This window comes from Grampus griseus, assembly GCF_964374135.1.
Source record: "Grampus griseus genome assembly, chromosome: 16".
In the NCBI taxonomy this organism is placed as follows: Eukaryota; Metazoa; Chordata; class Mammalia; order Artiodactyla; family Delphinidae; genus Grampus; species Grampus griseus.
The window spans coordinates 45480104-45497645 of record NC_139010.1 but is presented as its reverse complement, the minus strand read 5'-3'; the positions used below and the strand labels follow the sequence as shown (position 1 = coordinate 45497645).

Here is a 17542-nt window from a genome sequence, read left to right as displayed (position 1 = left end):
TTGCCTTCTAAAATGCTATCTCCTTTTTATCCCTGATGTCAGCATAGTGTCAGAGTTAGCTTTCCTAAAATGAAATGCCAAGAGTATTAACAATAAAATGATATCATTAATGCTGTAATAAATAGTAGTAATTCAACAGCATTGATCAAGCACATAATAAAACAGGACAGTCATGAGGTAAATAATAAATTATAATAAATTCTATGTGAACACTCTGTATTACATTTTATAGCTAGTCTTAAATGCATAAAACTGAGAATCTATATAATCTATATAATAGTCTTAAATGCATAAAACTGAGAATCTAATAATCTATAAAACTGAGAATCTATAATAATATAATCTATATAATAAAACTGAGAATCTAATAATATAATCTATATAATATAATATAATATAGCCAGTATAATGTAGATAACTCTCTATTTCTAAACATAAAAATCATAAAGTTTTTATTTCGCATTTGGTAATGAGGTCAAAGTAGAACAAGAGAGGTGATGTAACTTCTCAGATAATCATATGATTTTAAAAGACCCTAGAAACCATCTAGTTTAACTCCCATTTTACAAAAGAGGATTATAAAATCAGAAAGATTAAGTGACAGATTCAGGGTTATGAAGTTAATTAGCAACAGCAGATGAACTAAAAGGCAAGGCTTCTGTATTCAAAATCTGCCTGTCCTTTCTCCCCACATCCTACAAGAACAAAAGTGGGAGGTAAACTGAAGACATTTTAGTTATCTGATGTGTATTTCTGTGGGGAGTATAAAACATCCTTGGTTTGCAACGAAGGATGTTATCTCATAGGAAATCACAAATTTCAAGTCTTTAGATCAGGTTATAATATTACAATCAATTTTAATTATTTATATCATGAATAAAACTTCATCCATAACACTTTGTTTTTAAGAACAAAATAAAATATGAATAAAAAGAGGTTATGAAGATAGACCTAAGAAGCTTTTACTTCAGAAATGGTATAATTTTTAAAAAGTCATATTTTTTGGACATATTTTTTGGACAATATCATTGTCCATATTTTTTGGACAATAGTACACAGTGGTACTGAGGTGATGTCCTTGACACTTAGAGGATTGCACAATCTGTATGGTAATTTTCTTTTCAATGTGTCAACATACTCTACAGGGTGTCTATTTGTAACTATATTTCTACATTGTCTCTAAGATGAAGGTTCTAGGTATTTATATTGCTTTCACTAGGAGACTTAAGACAAAAACCTTATCTTTTCTTCCTTTGTCTCCCACCAACATCACACTAAAAAAGCTATATTTACATTTCAGTGTTTACAGGTTCTACTTTACTATTTTGGAAGTACATACAGGAATCCATAGGAGCAAAAATTTCAGACTTAAAGCTAAATAAGATGTCAGAGAAATTTCTCAGGGGAAGTTACAGGGACAAGATGTACTTAGGTACATGGTGTTGAGAGGAGACTGAAGGGGACACAGGCAGAAGTCTAACTAGAGACTTCTAATTAGAAGAGGTTTTCAACACTAGAGAGAACAGTGTCTTGGACTGCTATGTTAATAATGAAAGTAGGGGGATTTGTTGGTTACTGAGTATGTTTTTAGGGTAGAGCTTAGAGTTGTTGCTCAAGATTATATTTGGAGTTTGAATGAAGGATAAGCATTGAGGATGGCTCCAGGGATCTTCAGCCAAAGTGACTGCAAGTTTGGAGATGCTTTATACCTACCACATATTGGACATTGAAGTCACCAAGCATTTTGACAAACATACTGTTGAAATGAATGCCAAGCAGACTAGAACTAAACTCTTCCGCAGTGACCTGCAGGTCTGCAGATAACAGTGGGAGATGAGTATTTTCCTCTATAGAGGAAAATACTATTGATCTCTTAAGAATTCTTAATCTTTGGGATTGATTTTGGTAAATCATATTTTCTTGAAAAATTATCCATTTCATCCATCTTTTCAAGCTTTTACAGCTATTAAAGCAAAGTGGTCTTTTAATGATTCTTTAAATTTCTTCTATGTTTTTTCCCTCTCAGAATTTATTAGGTAAAGTTTCACTTTCTCCTACTTTTTTTGATTAGTTTAGCTGATAGTTTATAAATTTATTTATGTTTTTATTTATTTATATTTCAAAGAACCAAATTTGGATTTATTTATTGGCTTTAGAGATGTTTACAACTAATTCATAGTCATCAAACTTATGAATTCATTTTTGTGTTTCTTTGTGGTTTTTGCTTATTTCACTTATGAAGTATCATAACAACTATATAAAGCCTTCACAAAAGTTTCTCAAAAAGAAAAGCATGGACTAATTTCACTAAATAAAATACCAACAAATATAATCCAGCAGTTTATTTCAAGATTAAAATACCAAGGCCTACTTGGATTTATATCAGGAATGAAAAATAGATTTATTATAGGAACTGTATTAAGATCAATCATCCTAGCACTGGCTCAAAAAGAAAATTCATTATTGTCTTCATAACTGAGGATATTTATTTGACTTGAATAAATGACCATTCTTATTTTTAAAAAGTCAATAAAATAAGAATAGAAGAATGTTTTCTTAACATAATAAAATATGTTTTTTAACCATAAACCAATATAATAGGGAAATGTGGGAGGTATTCCCACTCAAATCAAAGTCAAGACAAGCATTTTTATTGCAAGTACTAGCAAATGAAATTAAAGGGAAGAAAAAAAATAGAAAGACATCAAACTATCACTACTTATAAAATATATTCTTGGATAACGTGGGAACATGAACTGGAAAACTACAAAAACATAAGAGAATTAAATAAGAATGTGGGTTAAAATTAATATAGATTAACAGCTTTTACATATGTGTCAACCAACTAGAAGAATGAGGAAGAAGAAGTCTATTTACAATAACACCAAAAGATGAGAAACAACCCAACAAAAAAATGTATAGGACATATATAAAGAAAATATTTTTAAAATAAAATCTACTAAAGGACACAAAAGAAAACATGGACAAATGAAGAGACAGAAAGTTCTTAGATTCAACACCAACAATGTATAATTTAACCTAATTAATTAATTTATAAATTTAATGTGTTGCTAATAAAAATATGGTAAAAAAACATACTTAAGTAGCTTATATAAAGTCAAAAAAATTAACAGAAAGAGGAACCAGGAAATTTTTAAGGAAGAAAATCAATGAGTTAAGTTCACACCACTGTGTTATAAAGCATAGTTTAAAATCTTAACAATTAAGATTGTGTGATAATAGCTCATAAAAAAAATAGGTGAAGTAATGGAATAGTGGAGAAAGTCTAGAATCACATTCAAATACATAAGCAAAGATATAATAAATGTAACATCTCAAATTAATGAGTAAAAAGATGAACCAACCGATATATTATGTGAAAAATGGCATAGTTGCCTGAAAAAAAATACTGCTGGATCAATACCTCCTATTGTACAGTAGGATAAATCCTAAATGCAACAGATTTAAACATACAATATGAATACACAAAGTCACTAGTAGAAAACACAGAATATTGTAACCTGGGTTTAACAAATCAATAGAAAGATGGGCAAAGATTGTGGACACAGAATTCACAGAAAAGGTAATAAAAGTAGAAAACACAGGAAATATACTCAAACTCACTCATAAGCAAATGGATAAAAAAATAAATACTATTTTTTTAACCTATCAGGCTGGCAAAAATCCAGAAGTTTGATATGACACACACTAGGGAGACTGTTTAGAATTAGCCATACTCAGACCAGGCAGTTAGAATTGCAAATTGTTATAAGCCCCATAGAATACAATTTGGCAGTTCTCTCTAAAACTTACAATTGTATGAACCCTTTGGTCTAACTTCCGGGAATTCACTGTACTGATATACTGGCACACATTCAAAATGATGCGTGTTCGATGTTACTTATTTCTTCATTGTCTGTTAAAGACAGACTGACACGTAAAGTCTATCAACAGTGGATTTCTTAAACTGTATTACATATATATGAAGGAATATTATGTAGCTGTGATTAAAAGTTTTAAGGGAATTATCCAGTATTCATCTGGAAAGAACCCTAAGATACACTGTGAGGGTGAAAAATAAACCAGCAAGGTTCAGCAATGTATTAATATTAACTTCATATTTTCTTAAAATGCATACTGAAAATCTGGAAACAAACAAGAAATCAATAAAAGGGATATCTCAGGGATATCTCTTGGGGGTGGGCAGATAAATGTAGTTGTAACAGCTGGAAGTCTTTTTACTTTTTTCTCTCTTACTGTCTCTCTCTCATATATATCTATGAGATTATATTACATATACACAAATATATACATAGATTTTCTAGATAAATTGTATATGTGTATAAAAAATTTTAAAATAATTACTCTGACACTGAGAGATGGCCTCAAAACCCTGAGACATCACGTATTACATGTTATCTGTGACCTCTCACTATGAGCAGCCTTGCTTTTCGCTAATAAAGCGGACACATGCCTCTAATATTTCCCCGTTCCCACTCCCCCTCCCAACAAAGAGTTGCAACCTTCACATCTGTGAAATCACAGTTAATTATTTTGTGGTTTAATCTTGACTTTATTGTACTTTTCCCACAATTTGACCAAAGAAGAATATGCAGTTCCTGAGAATCCAGTCTCTCTGATTTTCTGATCTAATTTAGGTGTTTATAAGATAAAAGAATGCTTGTGGCGCGTCTTAAACTTAATTTGGGGGTTTAAACTGGAGCGATGAAAAGACTGCATTGCTTCTGATATAAATTACCTTCTCTCTGCTGGAGGAGCATTATCCGCTGCTTGGATGGTGAGTGCATAAGTCCGCCCAACTATCAATTCCACCCCCGGAGCGATGGTGATAAGCCCTGTTGTTTTATTGATGACGAAGTCTCCCTGAGCCCCAACCAGTATTTCATATGTGATCTCCCCGTTTGACCCTTCGTCTGGGTCGAATGCAGTGAGCTGGAATTGAAAATAACAACATAAATCCTCTTGGGACTCAACTTCTCAACATTGTGTCATTTTTTTTCACCCAACAAAAGAAGCTTGCTTTCAAGCACACACACACAAAGAAAGTAAAAAAAGTTCTCTCAGCATGTACACTCTTGTTTTCTTGAATTGAGGCTACTGTGTTCTAACGCTGAAGCAATCACATCAGGAAAGAATTTCTTGTTCTTGTGAGAGTGATAAAAGATTTTGAACCTTGAAGACTATTTTAATTTCCTAAAGCAAAAAAAAAAAAAAAAAAAAAAAAAGGAAAGCCTGTTCCTATAGGAATTTTTTTTTCTCTGTCTTATCACCTGTTCTTGACACATAAACACATATTAATAAGGACGGAGGCCTGGAAAAACTGAATTGCTTTTATTATTCCCATCCTTCCTTTGCTCTAATTTTTTCCAGTCTTAATGTTTTCCTTCCCATCTCCCAGGGATTCTCTTGTTCTGTAATTCTTTTTACTTACACATGGGTTTAGCAAAAATTCTTATAATCTTATTCACAATGACTTATAAAGGATTGATAAGGCTTAGCGTATTACCTTTTCAAAAGCAAACAAATGCATCTCCAACTGTAGAATATCTAATTAGAAAATACGAATATCAAGCCCAAGAAATATTTTTTTTGAGAAAAGGGATTCAATTTACAGTCCCTGACATAATACCACATGAGCATCTGTAAGGCTAAGTTGCACATATTCATAATCATTGCAAATGATATGCAATAGTTAAAGACTATTTTGGGTCATTATATATGAAAAGAGAATAACCATTATTAATTTCATAAAGCCAAATTAAGGTCATTATGATTTAATATGTTAAATAAGCCCCATGGACTTCCTGATAAATATAAATTTACTTAAGGGGGCCCAAAAAAAAAAGATTCTACTGGGGAATCTTATAATACGCATTTTACAAAGAGTCACAGAATTTTCTGTTTTCATCCTTTGACAGATAAAGAAAAGAAAGCTGGCCTCAGTTTACACATAAGAGGAAGGCAAAAATTTCCTGTTAATAAAACACACAGGGTTGTAATAAATAAAGCTGCAGAAAAAAAATTTCTTATTTATTGACATTACGTATTTCTTATCCATGAGTTTCACTTCTATAAAGTAGCAGTTCTTTGTCATCCACAGACTTCTTTGGGCAGCTATGGGACATTTTGGTGCACTTTCTTAGATAAAATGCAAGTGTACACATTTACCTTGAAACTTAAATTCAATTTCAGATATGCTGTGTTAATTAATGGCCCATTCAAAGGATCATGTTAACTATCCTAATGAAATGTAAACAAAGTACTTTACGCACCTCATCGTGCTTAAGGGGATATACTGTGCATAGCCTATTTCTATTTTTATTATACACTGCATCTAGAATGATAATGTGCATAGAAATACCAGCAACAAAAATAACTGAGAGAAAAAAAGGAAATTTGAAAGAGAGGAATAAATTCAGCTAAGTCTGAGACTGGGTATTTGGGGGTGAACAGATGTGGCTGCCAGAAGGAAAGGCATTTCATGAAACGATTTTGGGACTTACGTGAGGATGACAGACATAGTCCTAAAGGCAAAGGAGAAGGAAACAATTTGCAGAAAGTCAGAATGAATGATATATATTTATGGAGAACTATTCAAGCCAGACTCATTCTCTTTTGTGTGTGGATAAAATTAGAAAATTAGAGGACAGGGGTAGCAGAGGAGAAATCAATTTTGATTATAGTAAATCACTTAACACAATGTCTCAGGAAATCCTGATTAAAATTTAGCTCAAACTGGATTCAATATTAACATTCTTCCTGGGACTGAAATCGGCTAAAGGAATTTAGTGATAAATGGCAATGCATCAAGTTAAGAAGAAGTGTTGAGAAATGTGCTTAAGGGATATAGGTATTACGGTTGGTCTTATTTAACATTTTCATAAATGATATTGGAAAGGAGAAAGCTGGATGATAATTAAATTGAAAAAGGCACCTGTCTGGGAGGTGCTGTAAATACCAAACAGTACTGCAAAGCACAGGTGATAGAAACAACCCCAAAACTGCAGAGTCAGCCAACCACAGATAAGATAATATATTCAGGGAATACAACTAGTGCCAAATAAATCATTAGCAAGTAGGAAGTTTAACAAATAAGCCAAATAATGAATTCTATGTTTGTTACTCAAATAGCTTTATACAAATTTTCAGACTTTCAACACTAAGTAATAAAAGAGTGGGTCAAGAATCCATTTAATTGAGTTCCTATACATGTAAACAAAAATATTTTAAAGGAATTATTGGTGGTCCAAGATTAGAAAAGAGCTGAGACACTGACTCAGAATACCCTGAAAATGGTAACATCTTGTGAAAAACCCTGAAACTAAACTATGGTGGCGATTTAATTCAATAACAACTCAATGATCTTGTGATCAGTGGTCTATGAGATTATAGGTATATAAAGCCCGTTCCTAATTTAATGGGAAAATCTGCCCCGTAAATAAAAATGCTTTAATTTTTTTTCATCTTCCAGTGCATTTTAATCAAACTTCCATCATCAGAAGAGTTCTTGTAGCATACAGTGTTAGGATGGGCATGTTGACTTGGTCCTACAAATGGAATATCCACAGATTTGCACTTCAAACATGTATGAAAAATAAAATATATAATATTTAGCTGTATAAACTTCCCCACTAATCATGTTATCTTTAAAATAAAATAATACCTCTGTCCAATAAATTAAGCAGCCTGGAGTCACTAAGCAGACATCAGCCAAATGACATCCATTTCTTGAAAACATTCTGGGAGAAATACTGGAGACAGTCAAATGCTTACAGGAATCAACATGAATTAAAACTAGCACATTCAAAATAAAAATCTACAACATTATTGAGAGAAATTTAATATGTGGAAAGACAGTCCATGTTCATTGATATAAAGACTCAATATTTTAAGATGGAAATTCTTTAAATTTATTTGATTTATAGATTCAGTGTAACCCCTATCAAAATTCTATCAGGCTTTTTGGTGGAAATTGTCAAGTTAATCCTCAAATTATATGGAAATACAAGGGACCTAGAATAGCCACCATTTTAGAAAAGAAAAACAATGAAGAAGGAATTACACTATCAATTTGAAAACACACTATCTACCCACAGCAATCAAGATGTAGTTTCGACATTAGCTAGACATACAGATTAACAGAAGTCCAGAAGTAACCTCTTACATTTATAGCTAACTGACTTACAACAAAATACCAAGGTAATTTATGGGGAAAAGATAGTTTTTTGAATAAAACCTGCTGAGATATTTATATGCAAAAGATTTTTTTTAATGAACAGAGACCTTTATCTCATAGCATATGCAATATTAATTAAAAATGGATCATCTAAATGTAAAATGTAAAAGCTAAAACTATAAAACTCATAGTAGGTGATATAGGAGAAAATCTTCGTGAACTCTTGTTGGCAAAAGTTTCTTAGATGTGACACTAACAGCATGATACACAAAAATAGAAAATATTTGCAAATCATATAGCTGATAAGGGACTTGTATTCAGAATTTAATGAATATCAGCCATTTCAACAAAATATATTTAATATAATAAAACTTCAATATAATTAAAGTCTGCAACACGAGTGAGTAAACTATATATTTTAAGAGTCATTATTTTGGTTGTAAGTTTTGATTCTAATGCAAATGGGTTTAGGTAAGAAACTGTATGATCTTTAGTAAAGTTAAATTGTTTTAATATAAGACAAAATTATGTACAAATGTAAGAGTATATTTACAATTTTGAAAGGTTTGCTCAACAAATCTTTATCTGGTATTTGCTTAAAATACTAAACCCCACTAAGACCTTAAATAAATATACCCTCAAACTTTAATCATGATATCACAAACACACATATACATACACACGTATACTTACCACAGAGAACAATATCATTATTTGACATACAATAAATTGTCAAAGTCATTAAAATACTACATAGACTTATCCTAATTTTGTTTATAATATTGGAAATTATAAAAATAATTTTAACATATAATTCTATATGTAATGTTTATATGTCCTCCACAGGGTACTAAATAATATACAGGGCACATAGAGATATACACAGATAAGGCAGTAAAGGATATTAATTATCATAAATGCTTTATATAATTCATGAGAATGAATTGATATTAATAATAACTGGATGACTTTATACAAGATTAATCATTTACAATGCACATATGGAAGTAGTTCATATAACCAATTTAATACAGCTGGTACTATTAGCAGCAACATTTTAAAGAGTAGAACACTGAAGTACAGAAGGATAAGCTATTTGTGCAAGGTTACATAGGGTACAAAGTGACAGAAAGGGACACAACTGGTTAGTCTGGTTCCAGATACTATTATCCTTATTTAAAAAATGGTTTTTGTATTTTTAAAAAATTTTTATTGGAGTATACTTGATTTAAAATGTTGGTAACAGATACTATTATCTTTAAATTGGATTTAACATCAACTTTGCCACTTACAAACTTTGTGAATTTGGACCAATTTTTTATCAATGTACTAGCTCAAATTCTTTATAAAATCAGTCTGTGAACAAGGAATATTTTCATAGTAATTTCTAGCTCTAATATTCAATGACTTGTGACACAGCATTAGTAATCAGGAACGTTTTCAATGTAATGTTTTTTTCCATATTAAGAGCAGTAAAGGGATAGCCTGGCTGAGGCTAAAAAGTTAGAGACTCTTTTGGAAAGGGCTATGGGAGATAACACTTTGTGTGTGGCAGAGAGAATTCTTAAGCCAAATAGAACGCATTTCTAGAATGAGACTCTTTCTAAACTAATTGAGAGCAAATTAATTGAGGGAATAAATTCAATGGATATTTGGTGAATCCCTACTATGTGGAAATCATTGTGCTGACCACTGGTGGTTAGAGATCACTAAAAGGAATTTATGGTTCAGTAGGTTAGGCAGAGATGTAAAAGCTAACTTTAATGCAAGGCACAGTAAAATGTATGGGAGATAGAACTGCCACCTAGATATGTGGGAGTATGATGGAAAGAACAATGAATTCTGACTTGCTATGAAAATAAAGACTTTATTTAAAAAATAGTATTTGAACTGTGTGTAAAAGAATGAAAAAAGGTACAATTTGGATTAAATTTTAAAACCTGAGAGAGATATCAATAGGCAAAGAACAGGAAGGATATTCTATGCTGAACAAACCCTCTATATAATCTCAAAGTTGGTTACATGGAGAGATGTAGCATGAGATGAAACAAAAATACTTGAAGTATTACATAGCTGTCCTTGACTACATGGTGTGGAGATTAGACTCTTCCTTCAGTAGGATAAGGACCTATTTTGACTTGTGTCTGTGTTTCAGAATAATCATTTGTAGCAGTGAGGTGGGGAACCTGCAAAAATACAGTTGTCAGAGTCAACTGTAGCAGCCTAACTTATGGCAGTGCATGGGCATGGAAAAGGAAATGATGACAGACAGGTACATTTTGAAACAGCATTTTCAGAAACCGGACAATCGGACAATCACTGGGATGTATGCAGGTGAAGGAGGGAGAAAAGAAACATGACTATAGTTGCTGGCCTGAAGCCAGGGTAATCCAAGATCAATTGGGCTCTTCAAAATATAATTTCCTCCAAAGAAGACAGGTTATGTATGTTTGAGTCTCTGTGTGTGTGTGTGTGTGTGTGTGTGTGTGTGTGTGTGTGGGTGGGTGTGGGTGTGTCTGTGGGTGTCTGTGGGTGTGTCTGTGTCTGTGTTTCTGTATCAGAAGAAAGATAACGTATTAGTCAATTTACCTTAGAGTATGTCCTGTTTTAGCTGCCTGTCAAATATCCACCTTGCCATGTCCAACAGCTTGATGCTCAGGTCATCACAGGACATTTAACTTTGGGTGACATGAGTACACATAAAAGTGATGATTGAAAACTTGGGAATAGATGAAAGAGAGGAAATTTATATATTGATTTTTGGAAAATGTTAATATTGAAAGATTGGGAATTGAACAAGAAGCCAGCAAGAAGTCCCTCAGCCACCAGACAGCTAGGATGAGAACCAGGGAGGTTTTCCATAAAAGGGTAAATTTGAGAGTTTTACATAGATTAAGTATGGAGAAATATTTACTTCTGTGTTTGACTCATTAGAATTATGATTTTATATGATTTTAGTAGTATGATGTGAGCGAAGGCCAGATTTATAACTATGTATTAATTATGCATAAATACAGAATAAAATAATAAACTATCTAGATTTAGCAATCCAAATGCTTAAATACATCAGAGTTGGAATATCAGAGTTAGATAGTAGCATGAAATCTTATCTGGGAAGAGTGTTTAGACCACGGCATAGGAGGATTTAAAAATGCTTATAGGCCAAAGGGAAAGAATCAATAGAGAGGAAGAGATTATTGTAGTAAAATAAAATTGAAAGAATGGAATAACTAGTGAGCACAAGTGAAGGTGAGGGGAAGGGGTGGACTTTAAAGCAGTGAAGAGGAGTAAGAAACATGAAAAAAGAAAGTAAGAACTGAAAAACAAGAAATATGGGAAGAGGTGCGGGTGACAATCAAAGGACGCCACTCCATGAGGGACTCTATCTTAATAAATTAAGATTCCATTTTTCAGAGGGTACAAAAATATTGTTAAGGTTTAAGGCAGTTTTTCTCAAAATTAGCTACATATTAGAGCTTCTTTGTTTTATTAAATAAAATCTCTCCAAGTGACTCTACTATGTGTTACCATATCATTTAAATAAAAATATTTCAGGGTGTAGTCCAGGCATCAATATTTTTTAAAGTTTCTCAGGTGGAACTCTAATACTCAGGACGAAGAACCATTGATTTAAGAGAATTGTAAAAGTCTAGGAATAGCATCTTTGTAGTACAGACAGGATAGCTAACTACAAATCGTAAAATCTGCATCTTTAAAATATTAATATTATATAATTATATATAAAAATCTATACCTCCAATATAGAGCAATTGGTTTTTCAAGAAAACTAGCAATGTGTGAATGAGACCTTAAGACAACAGAGTGGGATATCATTTAGAGTGAACCTGGAAGATTTCATTGATGGCCTACAAAATTGTCTTTTGTGCAGCAAAAAATACACTGCATGAACTGAAGAATCATACTCACTCATGCCAGTAATTTCTCTCTTAACACAAGATGTGCTCATAACCTGATTACACTTAATTTTCAGTTGTGAAAGATGCAGCTGCTGTTTTATGGCAGTGCTCCCATAAGTGTATTTCATGAACCATACATGTCAGAAGCACCCTGTTCCTTTTTACAATAAGCAAGCATAATAAAGTCAGAAGGCTAGTTTATAACTGAGAACTTTTAACAAGAACCTGGGTAGTACTCACATTTTTATGACCAACTGATCCACGCTTGTGGACAAGGAGAGCTACCTCATAATAAGAAGACAGTAGACTCAAATACTTATGTACTTACATCAGGCCAAGATAGTCTCATGTCTACACTGAAAATGATCTGATATAATACTTAAAATCTGTTTTCCAAGGCTCTCTTTGCTGGAGAGTGCTCATTGTCTCCTTTGTTTCTAACACTTTCACTCCTGTTGACAACAGATTACTAACCAAAGAGGAAACCAGTTGATCTTCTGTGGAGTTAGTGAGGAAAGGCAGGTTATTGAACGGTTAGTGATGAATGGAGCATAAGAACCCATTTTATGACCCTTAAAATGCAGTTGCAGATCACGGTTCTGAATTATTTTGCTCTGTTTTACATTTTTTCTCTCACTGGGAAATCTATTTCCTTTTATTTCTAGGCCCTTGGAGGATGCTTTATAGCCACACCACTCTTTTACCACATACCAGAATAACATTAAAAATACTAATTAAAAAGGCTTCATTTCTTGGCATTTAAATAAGTTAAGAAATTAGAGGCACATAGACAAAAACAATCTATGTTCAAATAGATTTTCAAAGGGAAATATATAAAATATGACTCTTTAAAGGCAAGGCAAAAAGTGTTTTATAAAGAGATACGTAAGGGAAATTAACTCTTGTAGACTGCAAATGCCAGAAATAAGCTTTTGATCCCCCAAGGCAAACATTTTTGAGATACGGTTCCACCACATAACTGCTATCGTTTTCTTAGTTACACTTTCCAGTTCCCTGCTGGGGGGTTTTCTGTATAAACTTACTTTTATTTCCAATTATGTTATTATAGAGATGAGAATCAGATCTAATTAAATAAGAACATGACAATAATTTTCATTCCTTTATCTGTATAAACCATAATTTTACTCCCTATGAAAGAGTGCTTCAGTAAAGATAAATGTAGATCTCTAGGTCCATCAATTCACTAGAAATAAAGACCAATACACTTATTCCTCCCCATTCATTCAGATCTACTTGTTTACAGATCTTTCTTTCTTTCATCCTCAAATAAACATTTATTAAGCATCTACTAGTTTAGGCATCTACTATATGCCAGGCACTATGGATACACAGGCTATGGATACAGAAACAAATTATAGTTGTGCCCTCAAGACAAATGGGTAAAAAAGGTGGATTTCATCAATATGACAAGTGCCATAACCAAGATATGAATAAAATGTACTGTGGCTGTTTGAAACCTTTTCCCCACTACCCACATACATGGAAGAGGACATTCACATGGATGCATTTTTAGGTGAATTTTCAGCACTCAGTCTATAATGTTACCCCTTCCTATATCACTGAAGAAAGCACATCTTAATCCAATAAATAAAATAGGGGTAGCACTGAATTATCTCTAATTTATATTAACAATTATATCATGCAAAATAGGCAATAATTCATCCTTTGAACAAATATTTACTGCATGGCTAGTATGTCTGGCATGTGCTGGTATTAGAGTAGCAAACAAGACAGATGGCCACTGATGGAGTTTTTAGTTCGGGGTGGGGACAAGAAGAAAAGAAGATAATTTTAGTTGGTCATATTGGTTATGAAAGTGATGAGAGAAAGTTACAGAATAAGAATGTGTGACGGGGTGTGCATATGTATGTGTGTATGCTGGGAGGCTATTGACACTAAGCTGTTAGGAAAGTTTTCTCTGAGGAGATGATATTTTGAGCTGGGTCCTGAATGATGAGAGTGAATTAGCCTTGTAAAAGATCAGATAAGAAGTGTTCTTGGTTAACAGAAAATAGTATACAGAAGCCATGAGACATATTGTTAACTATTTCTTCCACACATTTCACACTGATGAGGACACACCACTGTATCATAATATCTTGGCTAGAAACTACTGTTATTGGTGGGTTGCAAGAACAGGAACTATTAAGGAAGAAGAATTACTAGGAATTATCTACTGAAAACTACCAAGGAATGCTTCCTCACAAAGTAAAAAGTCTAAAGAATAGGAGAAAGTAATCAAGCTATAAATAGAAGGGAAAGAGATCAAGGTAAAGGAGATAATTAGAGAAAATGGGAAAGAGCAAGGCACATTCAGGTAACTGGAAATGATAGTTCAGTAGGACTGAAACATACATATAGAAATAGAGGGCCAAAGATGAAGCTGGAGAGAAGAGCAACCATAACATAAAGACTTAAGTACACTGCTGAGGCATTTGGAATGCTTTTTTACTGCTCTGAACTATTTATCTAATACTAAAATACATAGGTATACAAATTTATTTATTAGTATTCACTATATACTGTACTATTATATATTAGATTATATTCTATATTATTCTATATTTTATGTTATATAATATATATTATATATAAACTTTAGTAATAATTAGAAGCCTTTCTAATACTCTAAAAAGTATAAAGAATCATGACCTTCCTGGCTTGAGAGTAATTTCAAATTATTAAATCTGACTCTCAGATGTAGAGGAAAATACAGATCAGTGGTCTTTACATGACTGGGCAACTTAAACCTTTTGGGTTTGTTTTTTATATTGATTACTTAAGTATTACTTATAGAGCTTCAGATCCAGGAAAGCTGAAGTGAATCTTTCTCATCTGTATTTCTCAACCACTCCCTAGATAATTTTGATGTACAGCCAGTTTGGAAAGTACTAGAATCAACCAGATTTCTAAAAATCCTCAAGGAAGAATATTATTACTTCTTTATGGTTTATATACAGAACACAAAAAAGATTGTGAGATAACTTGCAATTTATTTAAATGTAATAAGTATAGCTAATGATAAAAATAAAATAAATCAAGGATAAAGATTTTGCCAGATTTCTGTGTTTTCAAAGATACAATCTACTATCTAATCTTAATTTTTCCCATTGTAATGATTCTATTTCATGTCCAGGTAATCAATGTCTAATAGTATTACCCAGTAATTTATTAATACAGTCCTTTGTATTTATCTGCAAAGGAAATTTAACCAATTTCTACAAGAGTTCAAAATAATTTGAAGTTTTAAGCTACATGTTTAATGCTTGAAACTTCAGTATATTAAATATATTCATTATATTAATTAAATATGTTCAATACATTTTAAAAATCAAGTATAAAAGGTCAAACAGCTATGTGTACATCTAGTTAATTCTACTTTAAAGTCCATGTAGATATACTTTCATTCAAAAAGTAAACATAAATTTAAAGCTTTTTAAGCTAAATTATGCCATACAATAAGTCTGAAATTCACTTTCATTTCTTCAGCAATGTCTTCACCAATGCTTTGTATAATGCCCAAGGAAATAATTGCTTCAAATATTCTCACCTGTATGACACTGTCCCCAGGGTTCATATCTGTATAAACAAAGACATCATAGGATATTTCAGGGAAGGTTGGAGTGTTATCGTTTGCATCCATCACCCGAATATTGACGGTAACTGGCTCACTTTCTTGAACACCATCAAATGCCGTTATCTTTGGGGATAGAAAAATACATTTAATAGAGTATTCGTGCAAACATAAGCACTACAGAATTAACTCCTACAATTTAAGAAGTTTCTCATATGTAATTTACAGTTTTAAAAGGGTGCTAAAATGTTTGCTGATAAAAGGAAGTAATAAAACTATAATAGTACATATAATCAAAGTGTTTTAATGTGCTAAGAAGCAATTACGGAGGAGTCTGCTTTGTTTTTAATGTATTGAATGCAAGCACGTTTTAAAGAAGCTGATAGGTAAAATGTCTTAGAGGCTTGAAATGGCCAATGACACTGCTAATTTTTAGGAGTTAACTACTATTTAACCTTTAAAAAATTAATAGTAAAATATTCTCCATTTTTACATGTTTTGTTTACAATGCAACAGTTGTTTTTACAGCCAACATGCTTACATCAGTCAAGAAAATAGGTGCCCTAAACATGTAATATCATTTTCTAATAATTCACAAAAATCACAACTTTTAAAGGACCCATTGGCATTCGTTAAGAGTGATATCTTAATTACATTATTAACTTTTTTTTTTAAATTAATTAATTAATTTATTTATTTATTTTTGGCTATTTTGGGCCTTCGTTTCTGTGCGAGGGCTTTCTCCAGTTGCAGCGAGTGGGAGCCACTCTTCATCACGGTGCGCGGGCCTCTCACTGTCGCGGCCTCTCCCATTGTGGAGCACAGGCTCCAGACGCGCAGGCTCAGTAGTTGTGGCGCACGGGCTTAGTCGCTCCGCGGCATGTGGGATCTTCCCAGACCAGGGCTCGAACCCGTGTCCCCTGCGTTGGCAGGCAGATTCTCAACCACTGCGCCACCAGGGAAGCCCACATTATTAACTTTTAAAGAAGGTCTCACCAAAAAATCAGTGCTATAACACTACCATCCTCATTCTGAATGACTTTTGAAATCCACTCTGTATCTAAGTTTTAACTGGGGACTTTAGGTTTTCTGAAAGCTCTGAGTTTGCTGTGTAAGCTTTTCCCGACAAAAATCCTCCTTATATAAATTCCATTACCTACCCTTTTCTATCAGCTCATGTTCCCCCTATATTTGAATAAAATCTAGCTCAGAAATTTGGATAATGAATAGAACTTCCTTTTTACCTCTATTCAGCTGTCAACTTTTCTCTCTCTCTCTCTCTCTTCACTAACCTAACCTACAAATTCTTGTTGTGGGAGGCTGTCCTGTGTATTATAAAAGGTTTATCAGCATCTTCAGTGTCTACCCACCAGATGCCAATAGCACCTCTTCATAAGAGTAACATTCAAAATTCTTTCCAGAAATTGCAAACAGGTCCTGGGGAAGGGCAGGATGGGGAGGGTGGTGGGTGCAGGAATCATCCCCAGTGAGAACCACTGGCCTAACCCTATGACAAAGTTAAAAATGCAATAACAATAAATAAATAAATAAATGTTAGAAAATAATTTTTTTATTTTGTTGATTCTACTTTATAATATCTCAATTTAAGTCAATCATGAGTGTATGGTGAAGAGTGAGATTCCCATTTTCTTGTTTTCATTTCAAAATTTGTCTTTCTTCTGTTGGAAAGAATGGTAATAAACTACACAAACTTACAAACAGAAAAAAGAGAAATACATGTGAAGAATTTTTTATTATTTATATTCTCTGTTATTACTTGAAAATATTGCATTTTCCTTTCAAATCATTGACCTTTTCCGTTTTAAACAGACA

The 17542-nt window shown here is 32.7% G+C and overlaps 1 protein-coding gene across 7 annotated transcripts in view; it reads right to left on the bottom strand.

Annotated features, from left to right (window-relative positions):
- The window catches only part of PCDH15 (protocadherin related 15), a gene marked incomplete at both ends in the record, with an annotated part of 696762 nt that overhangs the window by 273245 nt on the left and 405975 nt on the right, over positions 1-17542 (bottom strand). For all 7 annotated transcript variants that reach the window (XM_082673500.1, XM_082673497.1, XM_082673498.1 and 4 more), the window contains 2 exons: positions 4760-4953; positions 15686-15835. In XM_082673500.1, the coding sequence (XP_082529626.1) occupies positions 4760-4953; positions 15686-15835 (344 nt within the window). The remainder of the gene's footprint in view (positions 1-4759; positions 4954-15685; positions 15836-17542) is intronic.